The sequence below is a fragment of the Rhipicephalus microplus genome, chromosome 2 (genome assembly GCF_043290135.1).
Source record: "Rhipicephalus microplus isolate Deutch F79 chromosome 2, USDA_Rmic, whole genome shotgun sequence".
Classification (NCBI taxonomy): Eukaryota; Metazoa; Arthropoda; class Arachnida; order Ixodida; family Ixodidae; genus Rhipicephalus; species Rhipicephalus microplus.
In genome coordinates, this window is record NC_134701.1 from 294,348,833 (window position 1) to 294,369,122 (window position 20,290).

The window sequence follows — 20,290 nt, forward strand, 5'->3', positions numbered from 1 at the left end:
TGATAATGCCTTTTTCATCTTCAGAGATGGCACAGCTTCTAAACATATTTTCAACGCTACGGAACCACGCAGGCACCAGCTCATCGTAAACCGGCATTGGCGAAAGAACTACTCGCAACTGAACCCCATACCGTGCCAAATCAGACCTGTCACTCCACTCCACCTCAATGTTTGTCTGAGATTGAAGCTTCAGCTTTTTTAGCTCAATTTGGATCTTCAAACCCTCTATTTCTAATTCCTTCATTCGAACTTGAACAGCAGGATCCGCGCTTTCACCAGCAACCAAATTTGCGCCAATCATACCTGCTGATGCCTCATTACAATCTGACTCCATAGTAGTCCCACCTGCCCTCTGACCTCTCGTCACCCTAGTCGCCATGGTGCTCAGAGAAAACCAAACAGGGACCCGCTTGTGGTTCACTGTGCATAGATGAGTCACCACACCACCTCCGAGTAGAAGTTCCAGTCATTAAGTAGTGAAAAGAATTTTCCACTGTAGTTGGATGTACGTGCACCGTTCAGTCTCTGCCTGGATAGGTGTGCTGGTCGCCGGTCACGGGCTGCCTCTCACGATCTATATAACTCCAGCAGTCGCTAACTGTTCTGGGTAGGGAGCCGATGTCCGAGCATAAGAAGCCCTCATTCTCAATTCTGGCTCAGCATATCGTGACGGTCGGAATTGCGCCGGGTTCGTCTTTCTTGAACTGCATATTTTTATCTCTGCTTTGACGTCGCCTGATGATTTTTTTTTTTCGCCCCCACCGGTGTATGTGTGCCAGGAAGGCAGGACGTTTCATTGTCCTCCAGGAAGCCGCTGCGACATCCTTCTGACTGCGCCAGTCAAGCTTGGGATGATGGATGTAATTCCGTTGGTGTATATGACCACGGCACATTGAAGGACTGGACAGGCCCGGTTGCTCAGGTTCTGGCAAAATTCAGTTTATTCACACACTGAGACTTACTTACAATAAACGGCTGGGGTGGCCACTAAACCGACCGCACAGTAAGCACTGGGCTGTATTAATGTCGGTGTTACTTGCCGAGCCCTTAGTATACTGTACGCATCGACACCAACTTCTCGATGTAAGGTCAAACCCTGGATCAGAGTCGGCGCCAAGCACGACCTCCGTCCGCGCTGCTTCGCGATCTTGTTCTCGAGTGCCAAGCTCTCCTCCTCTCCATTTCTCTTCATTAAATACCTCCCGTCTCATTTGAGACTGCCTCATGGGACGAACACTTTCTTGATGCTCCACCAATGCAGCAAACAACTCTCCTTTTTTTCAGAGATATGTCTCCACCTCTGCGTTCCCACACTTTGCTGTCCTCATCCACCTAGAAGTCAGCTAAAGAATAACTCCATCATTTCGTTATTGTACAGCTTAAAAATACTTCCACCCAACAACAAGCCTTGGTAGACAGCCATTTGGCTGTCTTGAGTAAGTACACACGGTGCTGCCATCTGTCCACACTTACTGTGACAGCACGCCGCCACATTATCCTGTCAGGAGCGGTGTCGCAACAGGGACCACTTGTTTCTCAGTCTGGCTCACCGTGAGAAAGCTTCCACCGTGCGGGTGACTCGGCAGCACAGGTGCAATGAACAAAAGCTTACGGGGTTTGTTGACAACGAAGGCGCGTGCAGAGGCTAACGGCTTAGTACCCCATCTGCGCAGCCACTTTTCATAATCTCTCCTTTTTGTCAGGCGCCATCTACTGACTGGCCATCCTTCGCTTGCCCCAAACATAACTGGGACCAACGGCTCCCTTTAAGGCATTCGCACTGGTATTGAAAAAATTAAAGGAGGTGTTGAGCAGTCTTTACATGCCCTGTAAAAAAATGTTCCCAATAATGTCAGGAAAGTTAACGTCACCAGCGATTATTAGCTTTGTGTTTTCATTTACACAAAAACTGTCTTCCAAAAGCTCGGGTTGAGTACAAGGTGGTCTGTACACAGCTCCAATAAGATGCACTGTGTTAGCATAATTCACTTTACAACAGATCATTACTAATGAAGTACAATTTCTTTTCGTTGCGGCTGTTGCACTTCTGATTACGAATACAACACCACCGCCTCAACAATTCCTGTCCCACTTGAAGATCTTATAATTTAAAGTAACAGTGTCTTCGATAGTATTAATTAACCTTGTCTCAGTTATAACAATTTCATGCGCGCTACATGAAAGTAATAAAAATTCCAGCTTTGTTACTTCGTGCATTTAGCGCAAACAATCTGAGCTAAAAATGCTGCAGTGCAACTCGCTTCCCATACAATCCACTGAACTACACAAGGCAGAAGATTATCATTGCAGTGCAGTCTATCTTGACTTCTTTCACGGTGATGTTCTGTTCGTAGAAATCATCATTCACGTTAAGGTGCTCATATAAATTCGAACCTGTTTATAACCAACCCAAACGTGTCTCAAAAAGTGGTAGTTGGGTGTGTAGTTTGTTGTATATGAACTTTCTCTGGAAAATGTGCACTTAGCGACCATGCCGCTCATTTTTATTAAAGTGCTAACAGCGTCGCCTGCTGTGTGCTTATGAGGAATTTAAACAGCCTTTGCAGACATCGTTTCACGAAAGTGCAGTAGTGTAGCCAATCATTCCTGGCATGCCATCACCGCCAGGCTACTTTCTGTGTTCTTTGTGTCTCTGTGGACCAAGTGCGAGTGCCTCAAGTTTGTTCAATGCTGTAATGACAAGTATTTTACAAGCAACGCACTATTCTCAGAAAAACTTGACGGTGCGGCGCACTTGGGAGGTCTTCTAAAAATTAGGATTGTTGAAATAGTGAAGTTTAGGTTTGTAGTGATTTCAGCTGAATAATTTCAAATCCAATTCGAGTAGTATATATCACATGTTATAAAGGAAATAGGCATATTTGTCCTGGCCTAACTAACCTGCACAGTATATATATTCAATTGAAGCAAGGCCTGTGCAAATGCCATTTTTCTTTTCTTCAAACCAAGTGGGAACAACTTTGGTTAATAGGAGGATTTTTTTTTTGGTAGAATGCATGTGATATCTTATAAATCATGTTACGTTCTAACATTCATTATGCTTAGAGCTTTTACATGTCAAAAATGATTATTCAACGTGAGAGTGATGTGTCTATTCAACCTTAAAAGTGGGGCTTCATAACAGTGCAGATTTTTATTATAAAGGTGTTTTTTCATCTTAGCACGCCATCACTGCAGTGACACTACCTTTACGGGGATTAGATGTGGACTAATATACAGTCGACTATCGTTAATTCAAACTCGAAGGGACCCCTGAAATTTGTTTGAATTATCAGAAGTTCTCAAATATATGACTGTGAGTGAGGTGGCACAACACATTATCATTAGGCATTTATTTTATCATAACTAAAATTTTTTTGATGTTTTCGAACCCTGACGGCACGTAATTAATATAAAGCAGAGGTATAAGGTCCACAAGTTTATGATCAGACCTTTTAAAGAAATCGTAAATTCCCAACTGCTTCTTTGCTATAGAGTTTGAGCTCTATACCAGTTGAGAAGTATTGTGGTTTACCATGCGTCTGCTTCGTTTTAGACATTTGTTTACTAGCAAAGCCTTTTTTCATGAAGGCCTGAGAAGCTTATTTTTTATTTTTAAACTGTTATGAATATATAAGCACGCTAATTTTTGAATAATAGTGGGAAAGCAGCATATATTTACTGGTATGTAACCACAAAAAGTATAAATTAACTAAATGATATAGATTGAATTAAAAGGCTTACAAATACATTTAAAAAGTAGACAGCCAACCAAAACATTCAACTTTCTTAGAATTAACTGTGTAGTGTACACATATTTTGAAGGATTGCGGCCACTAGCATGGGTCCGGTCTTAGCGAGCCGCAGGGCATGCATTAACCGTCGCTGTAGCGAGAAAACGGTACTGCTTAAGGTCGCAGCACTTTATTGCCTGGGACAACGCCAAAAAAGGAATTCAGAGCCCGTTGCAAAGGCCCGGCGGGAAAGCAAATGGGCTTATCCACGCCATGGTCAAGAAGTACTACACAATGGTGCCGCGAGCACTTCTCCATGGTTAAACTGATTCACGGTTGCACCGGGACAAAGGGCCCGGTCGCTCGAGCAAGGGCAGAGGTGCTCGCATTGGCTCGGAGCATAGCCTGGCCACGCACTAGGACACCGCACCGCTCTTTGGCCTAGAGTTCGCAAAGAAGGTGGACAAAAGGTAAGCGTTCGCCACGGGCATGAGGCGCTGTTGGCGAAATCCAAACAAGCCCCAAACAAAGGGAGCCGACGAATGGAAAAGAAATGCGTGCTTACCTCATGTTGTCCCCACAGAGGTTCTGACTCACTCCCAACGAGCGCGCGCATAACATCCAGAGAGACTCCGCGCACGATGCCACTGTCGACATCCTCTACTGGATGAGAGGGGTTAAACGTCACTCGTCTCTCCCCCAGCAGGGCTGACCACGGAGAAAGGGAGTCATGTCGGGACATGAGAACGGAGAAAAAGGCGACATAGCCCGCACAAAAGCGGCAAGCTCGCCTCAATTTCCACATCCCCCTCTCCTATATTTGCCCTTTACCAGTCTGCAAAGTCAGCCGGATGTCACCCATGCAGTTAAAATGACACTGCTATGAGCAACACCTAACCTCAGTCCAACCCTGTAACTGCTGCTAAAAAATGATGACAAGGTGAAAACATTATTATAATATAGACACATGACACTATAAAATATTTGCAAAAGGGAGCACAGGAAAGTAAGACTAGTCTTCGTGGTGCTAAGGCGGGATAGCATCAACCGCGCGAAGGGGCGGAAAAACGTGACAATGTCCGCTGGGTGTGATGGCCGCGTGCGAGGTCAAAGGCGCGGAAGGGGCTCACTGATGGTTCGTTGCTGCTGTCAATGATAAGTCAGCGAGTTCGACAAACGCCACTTTGGTGGTGGTTCAGAGGCCCCGCATTTCTGGCTTAGTGACGTAGCTGGGGCGTTGCGGGAAGCCGGGCCTCTCCGGGGATTAGGGAGTCGAACCTGCATCGGCTGCGAAGCCCCCTGGCGTTGGCCGGCTGCGCGTAGCTGTTGTCAGCTGGCCTCGCACAGGAGCCATGGTGGAAAAGGGCAGTAAGGCTTCTAGACGATGGCCGAGAGCAGAGCACAGCTGGACTGCCTGACGTCAGTAGGTCAGTGCCCACAGCACCTCTAGTGTCCCCGTCAACGGGATGAAACCAGGACGTGCACTCTCCACGGGCATGCGCAGAAGGGCCATGCACGTACACATGCACAGAAGCACGCACACACACACACACACACACCGCCGACGGCTGCACAAGCGAAGGTGCAAATCATCCTTCATCCTTCTCTCCATGCATAAGCTCAATGTTCAAGGTCACAACTTTCTTCGCTGGTAGACGAAATAAACATGGAAGAAAAAGTAAAACAGAGCACAAATGACAATATCTGGCCAATGGAACATAAAAACATAAAATATGAATTAACATTTAATATTAGACAAAAGAAACATAAATTACATAAGATACACATGAGCACTTAACAAAAAGAAACACTGGCAGCAAACTGGTCAGGGTCGACTTCTTTATGAGAACAGGCCGTAAAGAAGCTCACCTACACTGAGGCTAGACAGTAAACTGAGGGCCTTGGGTTGTGGAGAAGCTTGCCATCCGGCGCAAAATTACAAAGGTGACCGCTTCCTCAGATTATGCCGGTGCGGGGTCCGAATGCGGTCGCCGCCTTGGGTGTGCCCTGTTGCTTAACACAAAGTGCCGCTGGGCGCTGGCGCGAGCTCGTCAGACCGTGACAAGAGGGCTTCAGGTCTGCGATGTGGGCACGGCTGAGTTTTCTCCAAAAGGGGATCTTTCAGCAAGTACCCGCCACGGACGCTCACTGACAATCGGTTCATAAGACCAGGTGGGTTGCCAAACCTTGGTTCAACCGTTTGTCAGATGTGGCAGGCACAGAATAGGGATAAATACCATGCTTCGTGCCGGGCCAGGTCAAAACAATGCTCAGATTGCAAAAACTTTCAAGCCATTCACATGACCGGCCACGAGTTCGTCGTAAGAGGATCGCAATAGTGTAGCTCTCAGACTTTTTGGGCATAGCCACCTTAAAGGTATCGGCAGACTTCTCGCCAGTGGCTATATTGTTCAGCAGGAGCCCGTCATGGTCCAGCAAAATGAATCTGCCGGGGACTCAGCGACACATGCTGTTTCAGCTCTCTATTCGTGCCCGCGGCAGAGCAAGCAGCGTATACGACGCTCTGTCTCTTCGAGACTCGAAACAAATCACTCTGCTGAGCCTTCACTAGCTCTTCGCTGCCGAAAGCAATTCCCACTCTCTCAAAGGGGGGACTCTGGTATCGGGCTCACTCAGAACTGGATAGCAGCCAAGGTTGTCTGCATGGGGGCTCGCCCTTTTTGCCGCTCTTTCGCACCCGACACTTACATGTGCTAAGGCACCGCGAGCGGCCGTCGCACCGGAATCCAGGTTCTCGGCAGACAACAGGGGGCACCAGATAGTGCATCAGCTACCACCTTGGTTGTTTGTTCACCACAAAAGGAGTGGAAGCGGAGACACTGATGGCTGCAAAAGGGGTGCCCATCGACAGAGCCTGTTGCAAAGGGGCGGCGGAAAATCAAATGGGCTTATTCACGCGACGGGTGAAAAGTACTACACAGGGGTGCCGTGAGCACGTGTCCATGGTAAAAGTGATTCACGAAGACACCGGAACAAAGGGCCCGGTCGCTTGAGCGAGGTCGAAGGCGCTTGCGTTGGCTTCAGAGAGATACAAGTCGGCGTAGCCTAGCCTCGCACTAGGACACCGCACTGCTCTTCAGCCTAGCGTTCGGAAAAGGTGGGGGGGGCGACAAAAGGTAAGCGTTTGCTGCGGGATTGAGGCGCTGTTGGTGAAGTCCGAACGAGCCCCAAACAAAGAGAGCCCACAGACGAAAAAGAAATGCGTGATTACCTCATGTTGTCCCCGGAGAGGCTCTGACTCACTCCCGAAGCGCGCGCGCAAAATGTCTCGAGACACTTGGCGCACAGCGCCAGAGTCAACATCTGCTACCGGGTGAGAGGGATTAAACGTCACTCGTTGCTCCCCCAGCGCGGCAGACCACAGAGGAGGGGAGTCATGTCGTGACATGAGAACGGAGAAGGAGGCGGCAAAGCCCATGCAAAGGCGGCAGGCCCGCCTCGGTTCCAACAACTGAAAGTATGAATTATCAGAGTTTGAATTATCACGAGTCTACTGTAATCTGTTCATTTTGAATAGTTCAAAATTCTCAATAATATAAATTCAAACCAAAGTGAATTTGAATACTGTGATATTCATTCAAACATTTGAAGCATTTAAATATTCGCACAAGTTCACTTTTAATAAAACATGCAGTATATGCTTGCAGTCGGTGCATCTGCTATGCTCTGCATCAGCAAGCTACTTTCGCTTTATGCAAAGCGACTCGCATTTTAATGTGGTTTTGAAAGAACGGCGTGGCAGTGAACTTGTAAACAGCAGAATGGCGTGCTGGAACTACTGTCGATCCACACAGCTTATGCCACATGCGCAGCCAAGCATACAGCTGCAAGTGACTTCGATAAGGTCGTGATGGCACGTTTAACCGACCTCTGCCTTGTTGTTGCTCTTTTTTTAAATTATTCTTGTCCATTAAGTCATTGCTGCAAGTGTGTGGGAGTCATAAATTGATCAACCAGTCTTGACCGTTACTGAAAAAGACTAAGGGCCCTTTGCAGCACTCTGAGGTGTCAATGAGTTGAGGTAGTGAACTTTTACGTTGAGGAACGTTATTGCACATTTCAAGGTATTATTTGGTTCATAACAGTTAGCTGTTTATTGCGTACATAGCAGAAAATTGCGTCGGAAAAGGTTGACGCATGAAAGCTGGCTGCACCACTTCATGCTATCTTCTACTTTTTTTTTTTTTTTTGCACAATGGCATTCTGCTGCTGAAGAAACGCTTGCAAAGTGAGTGACCTCACTCGAAGCGTCGAGAATTCGCATGCGGTGCTCACTGATCTAGGGTATGTTCATTGCGAGTAAATTGTAGCAAAGTGTACGAGATAACGTGGCTTTTTTATGCTATAGAAGTGAAGCGAAAGGTTCTAGCAAGTTTCAAACGCGAGCACAAAAAAAAGTAGTGCACAGGACAATGCTTTAGAGAGCAAATTTTAACTTTTTTTGCTTTGTATGCACTATATTTTTACTGCGACCTTGTCTTAAGCGTTTGTCGTAAAAATAGGGGATTTTAAAAAATGTTGCCTATATGTGGACGTACTTTCAATGGATAGCATAGGGAAATCATAAGTATACCAAAATACGCTCGTTACAATCAATAGATTGTTATATTTGAGATCGTGGGTTTGACTGTATCAGCTTCACTTTTGCTCAATTAGCTTTGTCAGCTTCATTAATTTGCCACATCTTTTTGCTGATAGTTATTTCTTTAGCACAATTATGGCTACTTTAGCAAATAAGGCTACTTTTCAGTATTGGTAGCATACTTTCCTGTCTGTGATAATTAAAAAAAATATGACCTCAGGTTTTATAATGTTTGGTCTTTGTAAACCCAAGCAGTGTATTCTATCAACCAGTTTTACCTTGATGTCTCTAGAGTCTTGCGAAATAAGTTGTCAAAAATGACTTTCACCAAGCCTAATACAAATTCACTAGGCGTTTCAGGGAGGTCCAAAACCAAGAAATTATTTTCCCCTATATAGGCATATATAGCCAAACACAAATCGTACCAAATCTGAAAGGGATCACAAAAAAGCTCTATATACAGATATTTCAATTGATAAAATATTTCATACATCAAAGATATTTCGAGGGGATTCGAGAGCTGTTGTATATATTTGCATGCGACTGTTTGTGTGATATGCACTAATAAACGTACAGTTGAATCTCATTATTTCGAACACGCTTAATTCAAACTTCCAGTTGATCGAACTCACGCTGAGTTTCCATGAAAGCTATGTGTATTCCAATGGGCAAAAATGTCCTGTAATTCGAACGCACAAGCACTTGTGATAGTTATTTCGAAGATACTGCGCTCCGTAAATGCTCTCAGCATCACGCCCAATCCCACAGCGGCACCTCCAACACCTCAAGGCTGCGTGAAAAGGAAAAGAAAATGAAAGAAAAGGCTGCGGTGGAATGTTTGTTCTCTCTCAAATGCCGATCTGTGACGCACTTACGCCACGCTTCTCCCTTTTATGTCCCTGCCACGTAGAGACCCTTCTCCTTTCAACGCCATGCGCAAAGAGAGAAAGGAACAAAAGAAAGAAATCTGTCACAGAGCGTTGGCTCTTTCTCACGCGCCGCGCCGGTGCCACGCTTGCCCCTTACCCGTCCTTGCCACGTAGACTCTTGCTTTCAACGACGCACGCGAAGAGAGAAAAAAAAAAAGTGCCGTGGAGTGTTGGTTATCTCTCAAATGCCGATTTGCTTCTCTCTGTGTGGAGACACTCCTCCTTTCTGGTCACCTGCTGGCCATGCCGCCGCTACGGCGCAGAGGGTAGTAGCAGAGACGCAGTCGTTGTTGTCATCTTTAGAGAGTGTAGGCACTGGACATTGCCGCAAGCAACTTCTCTTGCCAGGAGAAGCTGAAATGGAAATGCTCTGCAAGATGAATGGGAAATTGATTGACTCACTACAAGGAAAACGTGTGTAGATGCGCATCACCGATTACTTCAATAAATTAATTAATTTATTTATTTATTCAATACTGTGGGCCTTTTCAGGCCTATACAGAACAGGGAGTACAGAGAAAATAACACTTCATATCACGGAGATGAAAAGAAATGGAAAATATGCAACACAATCCGCAAAAACAATGATATAACAGTATAAAGCAATAAATGAACAATGCACATGTGTTTCACTAATAAAAAAAACTACTTAGCATGATAACATCAACGGTAACAGTGATATACTGATGCAGGCGGTTAAGCATGTGTAGCAATGTGCGAGCACATGCGCGATACACTGTTTCAACCTTTATTTCGACGAAGATAGCACATGATTTATTGCAATGCCTCTAAATGAATTTCCAACAACGATGAAAATGATTCAGGTGATTGTGCACTGACAACGTCATTCGGCAAGTCATTCCACATCTCTATAGCTGCGGGAAAAAAGAATACTTCAACGTGTTACAACGTGACAGGAATGGGCATATGCATTTGTCGTTGTTAGTTCTTCTGGAGTGACGGTGCGGAGCTTTAAGGTAATAACCCTTATTTAAGTTTACCAGGTTGTTTGAAAGAAGAAAAAGAAATTTCAGGCTGGCTAGTTGTCGTCGGCTAGCAAGAGTTGCGACATGTGCTTGCAAACGCAGCGCAGAAACACTCTCCTGCCTGGCATACTCTGAAAAAGTAAACCTAAGAGCCCGGTTTTGAATCTTTTCCAATGCATCAATTATGTTCTTTTGGGGCGGGTTCCAAACTATTGCTGCATATTCCAGGACGGGTCTAATGAGCGTCTTGTACGCTGTTAGATTAACTTGAGGGTAAGTTCTGGTCAGTTTATGCCTTAAAAAACCTAGTTGTTTAAATGCACGTGTAGAAATTCGATTAATGTGAACATCTCACTTTAATGATGATGTTATTGTGACCCCCAGGTACTTTACGGTATTTGCATGCTTGATGTCTGCCCCAGAAAAGGTGTACTGAAAGTGAAGTGGTGTCTTGCTATGGGAAATTGTAATGCACATTGTTTTGTCTGTATTAATTTGCATACCATGTTTTTCACACCATTGCCCAATATTTTCTAAAGATTTGTCAAGTTTCACCAGGTCTTCTGTTGTGCTAGTGGGAGAGTATATGATGCAATCATCTGCAAAAAGCCTCATTGTGATACCTGGTTCCATAGCAGTGTAGATGTCATTGATGTATATGAGAAAGAGTGTTGGTCCTAGTACGGACCCTTGGGGAACACCAGAGAACACGTTGGCACGGTCGGACTCGACATTATTAAAGAAACATACTGGGTGCGGTTGGAAAGATAAGCGGAAATTCAATGGACTATTTCTGAGTTAACCCCAAATAATTCAAGTTTTTGTATGAGCAACAAATGTAGGACGGGGTCAAATGCCTTAGCAAAATCAATAAATATTGCATCTATTTGCAGTCTAGAATTAATAGCTAAAGCAAAGTCATGAGTAATCTCTAAAAGTTGTGTATTGGTTGAAAGCTTCCTTCCAAAACCGTGTTGGTTCGGGTAAAGCAGATTATTTTCCTCTAGATAGTTCATAAGTGCTTTGTTTATTATATGCTCCATTAGCTTGCAGCATGTACTTGTCAGTGATATTGGCCTGTATGTGTTTATCAGTTGTTTGTTCCCACTTTTATAGATACGAATTACTTTTGCACACAGCCAATCATCAGGAAGCACTGCTGTTTCTAATGATAAGGAAAATATCTCGTGTAGAAAAGGGGTTAGCTGAGCGGCATAGCGCTTAAGAAAAGCATTAGAAATTTCATCCGGGCCTTGCGATTATTGACATCGAGCTGAAAAAGCAGGTTAAGTATGCCAGACTCTGTTATTGTTAACTCTGGCATGTGATTTTCTCTGTTAGACGGATGTCCTGTGATTGTGAATAAATGTAAGTCTTCTGAAGCTTCCCTCTTGTGTGTCAGCTCAATGCACATGCCCCACTGCGTGGTGAGCCCTCCGTTCATTTAGCTTTCATGAATTCAACCTTTTTTTATTTCGAACAAATTTTTGTGCCCCTTCGAGTTCGAATTATCGAGATGTGACTGTACTAGTTCAGCCAGTGCTAATGTGTGAACATTTTGTTGAGTATATGAGGACACAGGTTTTCTTATTAAGATAAGTCATCATCATCATCATCATCATTATCAGCTTGTCTACGTCCAATGCAGGACAAAGGCCTCTCCCATGTTCCTCCCCTCAACTCGGTCCTGTGCTTGCTGCTGCCAGTTTATACTTGCGAACTTCTTAATCTCATCTGCCCACCTAACTTTCTGTCTCCCCCTAACCCACTTGCCTTCTCTGGGTATCCAGTCAGTTACCCTTAAAGACCAGTGGTTATCCCGCCTACGCCCTACATGCCTGGCCTATGTCCATTTTCTCTTCTTGATTTCAACTGTGATATTCTTAACCCCGGTTTGTTCCTTGATCCACTCTGCTCTCTTCTTATCTCTTAAGATTACGCCTTAAGGATAAGTATTATGCTATAAACAAGACCTTGCTTTCAGATTGGCATTGTTGGAAGAACTGGTGCTGGCAAGTCTACACTAGCGCTGGCTTTATTCCGAATCATTGAACCCAGAACGGGCAAGATCAATCTGGACCATGTGGACATTTCCAAGATTGGTCTTCACGACCTTCGTTCCAAGATGACCATCATTCCTCAGGTTTGTCAGTGTTCTTGAAATGCTTATTTGAGGCCCCTGGTCAAAAGAGGCCTTTCTTTGCATTGCAGGCCCCTTGTTATCCCCAATAAAAAAAATATTCTAGCCTTTGTAAACATGTGTTACAATGGCTGGAATACACGTACTGATGTGCCAACCACCGAGCATTTTCAATGGTAGAGACTGGCACCGCTGATAATGCATCCGCCGGAGGTCACCAAACGGCAACATTTTTAGGGACCATGCTAACCAAGCGACACATCAGGAAGCATGTGCGTTGCATGCGTGTCGCTTGAGCTTGGAATGCACATTCGTTGGCTGCGGTCACTGAGTAAGAAATATTCTGTTATAGCAAAAAATTTGTGGGTGTCATTGCTTTCAAGCAAGCAGCGTATGGTGTCTCTACATGTTGTTGCTGGATTTCTATTCTATGCGTGTGCTTCGTGCAGATCGCATTCAGTTCTCGGCACCACAATGTCATCACCCAAAGTGACAGCACCTGTTTCCACCCTTATTGTACGAGTGGATACCATTAAAACGAGTGGATTCAGCACGTCTGTGAACGCAGAATGTTCAGCTGAGAGGGAGAATTACATGAAGAGGGAAAATTGTAGACCAACTTCGGCAGCATTCATTTGCAGAAAACACTTAGATAATTGCTACACTGATCATCCTTAAACAATCAAACAGTTCATTCATTTTATTACCTTAAAGGTCCCGGTTGGGATATTACATGAGGGAGTGGGTATTACAAAGGCTAACAATATAATGGTAGTTATGATGGGATAGTTTCGATGAGCCGTTTAAATGCTTGGGTGTCGATGATGGTGGTGACTTCGGTGGGCAGGTCATTCCAGTCTTGGGCTGTGCGCAGGAAAAACGATTGATGAAAGGTCACAGTATGGGCTTGTGGTGGATATACTGCGTTACAGTGACTGATGCGGGAAATGCGGTGGGCTCTTCTGATGTATGAGTTATCTAAAGGCAAAGAATGGAAGAATTTATGATAAAGGTTAAGACGTGCGATTTTGCGGCGCTTAGCCAGATCGGATAAGTTAATCTCTGCTTTTAGTGCCGAGATGCTTGATGTGTATGAATAGTTAGACAGTATAAACCGTGCCGCACGGTTCTGGACAGATTCGAGGGTGTAAGTGAGGTTATTGTGGTGAGGGTCAAAATCGCGTTAGCATATTCTAGCTTTGGCCGGACAAAGGTTTCGAAGGCAACTTTTTTAATAGAAGGAGGAGCGAGCGAAAGGTTACGGCGTATATACCCTAGAGTACGATTAGCAGAATTGATTATGTGGTTAATATGACAGGTCTAAGTTAGGTCACGCGAGATGTACACACCAAGATATTTAAATGAATCGACTGTAGTAATCTGGTTGTTATTGATGCTGTAGTTATAAACAACGTGATGTTGACGACGGTGAATAGACGTTAACACAGTTTTAGTTACATTCAAGGACATGAGCCAAGTGTTACACCAGTTCTGTATGCGGGTGAGGTCACATTGTAGTATGGAATGATCAGAGGGGTTATTAATTGTGCGGTAGACAACACAATCATCTGCGAATAGACGGATGTGAGAAGAAATATTACAGGGGAGGTCATTAATGTATATCAAAAAAAGGAGGGGACCAAGTACGGTACCTTGCGGTACGCCTGAAAGAACGGGTGTTAGAGATGAAGAGCGTGAGTTAGCATAAACAAATTGCTGACGGTTGGTTAAAAATCCTCGTATCCAGTTTAAAACACAGGGGTGGATGTTAAGGCGGGATAATTTTAATAAAAGACGACCAAGGGGGACCTTGTCGAATGCCTTTTCGAAGTCTAAGAATATTGTGTCAGTCGGAATGTTACGGTCTAGGTTTACGTGTAGATCATGCAGAAAAAGTGCAAGTTGAGTGTCACAGGAGTAATGTTTGCGAAAACCATGCTGACTTGGGTGAAAGAAATTTACAGATGTTAAGAAGTTCGTAGTATGCGAGTATATGATATGCCCCATTACTTTACAACAGACGCTTCTTATACAAATCGGACGGTAGTTACTCGGCGATGCTCGGCTTCCTTTCTTGAAGACTGGGATGACCTTGCCCACCTGCCAGTCATGTGGAACTGAACCGCTGTCGAGTGATTCCTGAAATATGAGCGACAAAAACGGGCTACACACATGTTTAGTATTTTTTAGCACTTTAGCATTGATGCCGTCTACTGCCGTGGATGATGAGTTATTCAATGATTCAATGACTTTGACTATGCCGCATGAATCAAATGTGATGTTTTGCATCAGCGGATATGTGGAAAATGGAAGATCGCGTAAGCTGTTGGGTGGCTCATTAGTAAAAACAGAACTAAATACTGTGTTGAGAGAATCAGCAATTTCATTCTCAGGAATAGGAAGGCCAAAGCTATTATTAAGTGAAATCTCACTACATTGAGGGGGATTAATTGTTTTCCAAAATCGATTCGGGTTATTTTGCAGCATAGCTGGTAGGGTGTTAGAATAGAACTTGTGCTTAGTTTCGATAGTTAGTTTATAATATTCTTTCTCCACTGCGTAATAATTCTGCCATTTGGAAGCACAGTTAGCTCGTTTGGCAGCTCGAAATAAGCGTTTTTTCTTATTATTTAGTTGTTTGAGGGATACATTGAACCATGGGGAATTCATTTTCTCTGTTATTGTGATGGTAGGAATATAAATACGTATAAGACGATGCATCTCTGCTTTGAAAAGCAACCAATTCGACTCGAGAGAATTTAGCGGAAAATTAGTGGAAAAAGTGTCAAAGTATTCTGTTAATTCTCGGTTTATGCTAACGTAGTCTCCTTTATCGTAGAGGGTAAGTGTTTTTAGATTTTTTTTGTTTCTTTAGTACGTAGCAATAAAACGAGGCATGCACTGTTAGATGATCACTCAAGCCGCGCAAAAGGTTGATAGGCGTGAAGTTATCAGGATGCGTTGTTAACACAAGGTCCAAAACGTTGGACGAGTGATCAGTGATGCGCGTGGGGTCAGTGACGAGCTGCGTTAAGCCGAATGTTATGCATGTGTTTAGGAAATCGCTTGCCGAGCTGCTGTTAGATAGTGAAGAAGCGGGATCAGACCAGTCAATGGAGGGAAAATTAAAATTGCCGAACAAAAGGACAGGGCTATTAGGGTACTTGTTTAATAATGTGTTCAGACCTTCAAGAAATAAAGGCGTGAATGAACTGTCGGAATTAGGGGGCCGATAGCAGACACCAATGAGGATGTGCGGGTGTGTGGCTGTGCATCGAAGCCAAACTATTTCCTGTGGTGAAGGAAGGTTTACAAGTGAACAATGCAGAATCCGGTTAGTGGCGATTAATACACCGCCACCGCGCGAGTAATCGGCTCTATCTTTCCGGAATATGTCAAAGTGTGAAAGAAAGGGGAGAATCTCGGAATTATCGACGGATGTGTTAAGCCACGTTTCTGTTAATAGTAAGACATCGCATGAAAATGAGCCTATTAAGCTGCACAGTGCATCGCGTTTGGGGATTACACTACGAATGTTAGCCAGTAAAAATGAGAGGGGCTGATTCCGTAAAGAAGGTTTATTTCGAGATCTTAATGATGGCTATTGGCGTTCTTCAACTACCCTATTAGTAATGTGGTCGTAATAGTAGGTTTTATCATTCGTGATAAGCTTTTCATGACGTAACCTGTATCGCATGTTCTGGGCCCTTCCAAACTCGGAGAGGCGTTTATGGGCAAGGCGCGTGCTGGGGGAGAGGTCTTGCGCGACGGCATAGCCTGTATCTTTGAATTTGCGCCCTGAAGACAAGATGCGCTTTTTATCTTTAAAGTGTGCGAATTTCACGATTATAGGCCTGCGTTTCCCAGTTTGGTAAGACCCGATGCAGTGTGCACGCTCGATATCGCGCGGTTCTACCTGTATGTCTAGGATTTGTTTACAATGCTGGATGACAATTTTTTCAGAATGAAGCCATGTTTCCTTAGGTTTATCTTCTATGCCATAGAAAACAAGGTTATTTCTTCTAGATCTATTTTCAGCCTCATTCATCCGGGTAGACAGTGCATTTATCTGTGCCGTATTTTCGGTACATGTCTCATTCACTTTAACTAATTCAGCCTGCATGTCGTCGATACTAGCACAAGATGTCTCGATTTTGTCGAGCCGTGCTTTAATTTCACTGAAAGTTTTATCATGATCAGCCAATTTTTTTTCAATCGACTTTAGCTGCGCCAGCATCACCGTCTGCCTGGATTGCAGTTCATTCAAAACTTTCAGAATTTCTTTGTCGGGGCCGGGATTAGATTCAACATCACCAGCTAGCAAGACAAGGCTTAGTAACATATGAGAACAATCACTCACAATGGAACAAAAACGCCGTGGGCCCGGCAGCACCAGGAGTGCTCGGTGACTAGTTGGTTTTGCGTAAAGGCAATAAGAGTTCATTACCTGCACCAGGAAGAAGCGAGGAACGTTAGCACGGGCCATCGTTAGCGTGCTGCCGGACCCACTGAAAGGAGTGTTGCTCTGAGCTTGCTTTTTAACCAAATCCCACGCATGCGTGGAATGTGCAGGGGAGGTTCCGGTATTCAAATGGCCGATTGAAAGCCACGATGCTTGTTGATATGGTCGACGGCCGGGCACGAAGTGCGCAGACCGAGATGCTCCGAAGATAGGTTGATTTAAGGACCAGAACAGTCCCACCGCATGATCCTCGGGCAGCAGAGGCGTCGCGTCCGCACATGGCCTAGCAGCAGATGGTGGGAACGGGGTACGGGGGCCGGAAGGCTCCAGTAGCTGCAAACTCCAGAGTCCGAGAAACTGCACCAGGAAGAAGCGAGGAACGTTAGCACGGGCCATCGTTAGCGTGCTGCTGGACCCAGTTAAGAAGTAGTTGTGTGGTAACTAACTACAAATTGCTGTCAATTTAGCATTTTTATCGATGTGTGACATATGAAAAGTTATTTTCAAAAATATTTTACTTCATCTTGAGGAAGCCCATTTCAATAGGAAAGACGTTACGGAGCCTGGCTGTGGCAGTCACATTTCTGCGGAGGCAAAAAAAGAACATTAGATTGTCCAAGTTTCCTAAACACGTCATTACTGCGTCCATCGCAATTGTACTAGGGTTTTGGGACAACCCAAGTATCTTTATTATTCATCGTGAGAAACCACGTATATATATCCAATGGTACTTTTCAAAAAAAAAAATAATGGAATTGCGCACCGTGATAATGATAACTGTACATACAATTCTTTGCTAGCACAACGAAATCACATTCTCTTATTGCACTTTGCATCCGAACCAATGCAACACGGCGTCTTTCACTAGAGGGCACATTGTCCAGAGACACCGCTAAGTGTAGCTATCGCCATCTAATGGCAACCAGTGAAAGGGGACGGCTGCAATCGGCACACTAGTAAGTATATTCTAAGCACTATGCATGTGTGTTACAAACCTGCCACGGTGGTGTAGTGGTTATGGCGCTCGAGTGCTGACCCAAATGTCACGGGATTAAATTTTGACTTCGCTGGCGAAAATGCTTGTGCGCTTTGGTTTACGTGCTCTTTAATAAAACCCCAGATGACCAAAATTTCCAGAGCCTTTCATTACGAGCGTTCCTCATATTCACATTGGGATGATATTGGCTTTGGGACAGCAACAGTGATTAACCTGTACAATGAACATATGAGACAGACATGTTAAGTCGAATCACAATGTGCAAATCTTTAACTGGAAAAAAAGAGAGTGACCATGGCACACTAAAGTTCCATGGCAAGCTTTTTGCTATGGCACTTTTATCCTCATACCCTAAGTAAACAGGCACATTAGCTAATCAAGATTGAAATAGTGATGTTATGTTGAGTTCAGGATTTGCCTCAGAAAGAATGATGCAGCAGGCAGGTGAACAAACACACTTAGAACTTATTTACACAAGAGAATGGCCTAAAAAAGTAGACGGATACAGTCAAAGCCCATATCCCGCCCGCTACGTGCTGGAGTCGAAACTTGCTCCTACTGTTCAGAGTTGACGATGTCACCGAGTCGAAGTTGTCGAGCGTCCAATATTGTGGCTTGGTGAGCGTCGTGGTCGTGTAGAGGCGCGGCCTATCATCCTGGAGTTCCGGCCTATGGGAAGTGCTCCACGAAGACATCGTTAGGCCCCCATGCTCTTGGCCAAACCCACAGTGCGCCCGTCAGCACAAAGCGGCCTGCCCTAGTGCCCGGTCCCTGGCTCAATCTTCTTCTTGTGATAGAATAAGCGGGAGCACATCTATTACGCCAAGGCGACAGGAGGTAGGCCTGTTGGTTATCTCATGGACCATACGCCCAGCGAACGAGGCGGCCCTGGAACCTTCCAATGCCCACGCACAGCTCACGAAGTGCTACGCTTTTTCGAGCCATTACGCACACCATATCGCCGTCCTCTTTGCTGCAGCATGGCACATACACGATTCACCCCTGCACGACGCACAAATTCAAAAAGTCGCACACATCATCACAGAGTCGCCACAGCACGGTGCGCTGTGTTGTTCATATCTGAACCCGCACAACCACATATCACAGAAATGACCTGCGAACTAAATGCAGTGGGTATCATCTGAACTCTGTGCTAATGCACAAGATTTATTCAGAAAAACTGCCAACTAATGCACGTTCATTATGCGGGGATCTAGCCAGCTTGGAAGGTGCCACGCTGGTGCCCCGCATTACATGGTGGCAAAGCCATCACGCTGTCCAAATGGGAGGCTGCTGTTACCAGAATAGTTATGGGCGATCCAACGGGCCAGCAATGCAGCAGAGAGACTTCTGTGCTGGTGCCCATAGTGTGCTAGAGCGTGTTTCGAGGAACCGTGATGAAGTTTTTTTCACGCACATACAATATGACAGTATCTTCTTAGGTTGTAGACAGGTTAAAGACATGCAAACATGTGCATATTCACTCCATTGAGATCAAAATTGGGCTTTCATTTTTCCTTCAGTCCCCTTTTCTGTGTCTGTTCTTTATTTATTTATAAAGTTGACTCAGTTGTTTTAAGATACATTACTATTTCTGCTTTGTTACTGTAAACAGATTGAATGGCAGATGGGGCAAGGGCAAGCTGAATGGTGCAATAGCTGGGGTGGCCAATCGTGTCGCTAGACCAAAATAAATTTTTCTAAAAAAATTGCAAGAAATATACATGCGTTTGAACATTAGTTTTGCAGTATGTTCCCAAGATATTTTGAGCAATAGAAGTTTTATGGCTACGGGAGAGCCATTTGAATTTCTCAAAACGGTTGAAAATCAAGCGCGAGAAAAACTTCCAAGAAATCAAACATTTAGCCTTTCTTTCAAAACTAGAATTTTTGTGTTGTCTTGGTGTATTGCTTTTGTTAGACATTTTTACAAAATAGATCGCTGTTTTAAATGTTAACTTTAAATAATTAATTGCCGTCTTATGTTTTCACAATCACGAGTTCTTCAATTGTCTAGTAAATTATTCTTTGAACATTTATTTTCATTTGTTGTATATGTATATTCTGTCTTTACTACATTTTTTGTCGCATTGCAGTTTAACCCCTTTATAAGAGACACTGATGTAAAAGACAAATGGGTGTAGAAGACACCAGGGTGCCTGAATAAAAATAGGCGTTGATCAAAAAGTGAAAACATGGTATCTTGCTTATAAGAGACCCCTCGTGTAGGGGACAAGAAATGCTCGCCAGTGCATGTCTGTTATTGAGGGATTCAACTGCACTCACTCCCTCTGCACCTGAGGGTAATGTAAATGAATAAATAAATATGAATTGGTGCTCCAAGGATCAAAATCTGTACACCGTTAACCAAAATTGTAGGTCTGATCATTGTGGAGTCACTTTCGTACAAAAAAAAAAATAAGCTAGTAAGTGGCATTT

The 20,290-nt window shown here is 44.3% G+C and overlaps 2 protein-coding genes across 7 annotated transcripts in view; one reads left to right on the forward strand and one right to left on the reverse strand.

The window, feature by feature from the left end:
• LOC119178251 (multidrug resistance-associated protein 1) overlaps window positions 1-20,290 on the forward strand; it is a 303,221-nt gene that overhangs the window by 275,240 nt on the left and 7,691 nt on the right. For all 6 annotated transcript variants that reach the window (XM_037429456.2, XM_075882282.1, XM_075882283.1 and 3 more), the window contains one exon: window positions 12,237-12,395. In XM_037429456.2, coding sequence (XP_037285353.1) covers window positions 12,237-12,395 — 159 coding nt within the window. The remainder of the gene's footprint in view (window positions 1-12,236; window positions 12,396-20,290) is intronic.
• Window positions 12,405-18,463, reverse strand: LOC142783144 (uncharacterized). The gene is made up of 2 exons (XM_075882285.1): window positions 16,840-18,463; window positions 12,405-13,256 (listed from the first exon to the last, which is right to left on the reverse strand). The coding sequence occupies exons 1-2, from the start codon at window positions 17,248-17,250 to the stop codon at window positions 13,122-13,124; spliced, it is 546 nt and encodes a 181-aa protein (XP_075738400.1). The 5' UTR covers window positions 17,251-18,463; the 3' UTR covers window positions 12,405-13,121.

What these genes read in the sequence shown, in the direction of transcription:
- LOC142783144 (XM_075882285.1), bottom strand. Translation starts at nt 17,250, where the DNA reads ATGGCCCGTGCTAACGTTCCTCGCTTCTTCCTGGTGCAGTTTCTCGGA. An exon ending in CTCGCTTCTTCCTGGTGCAG is followed by an intron (nt 13,257 to 16,839) that starts GTAATGAACTCT and finishes TCCTGCGCACAG; the next exon opens with CCCAAGACTGGAATGACCTG.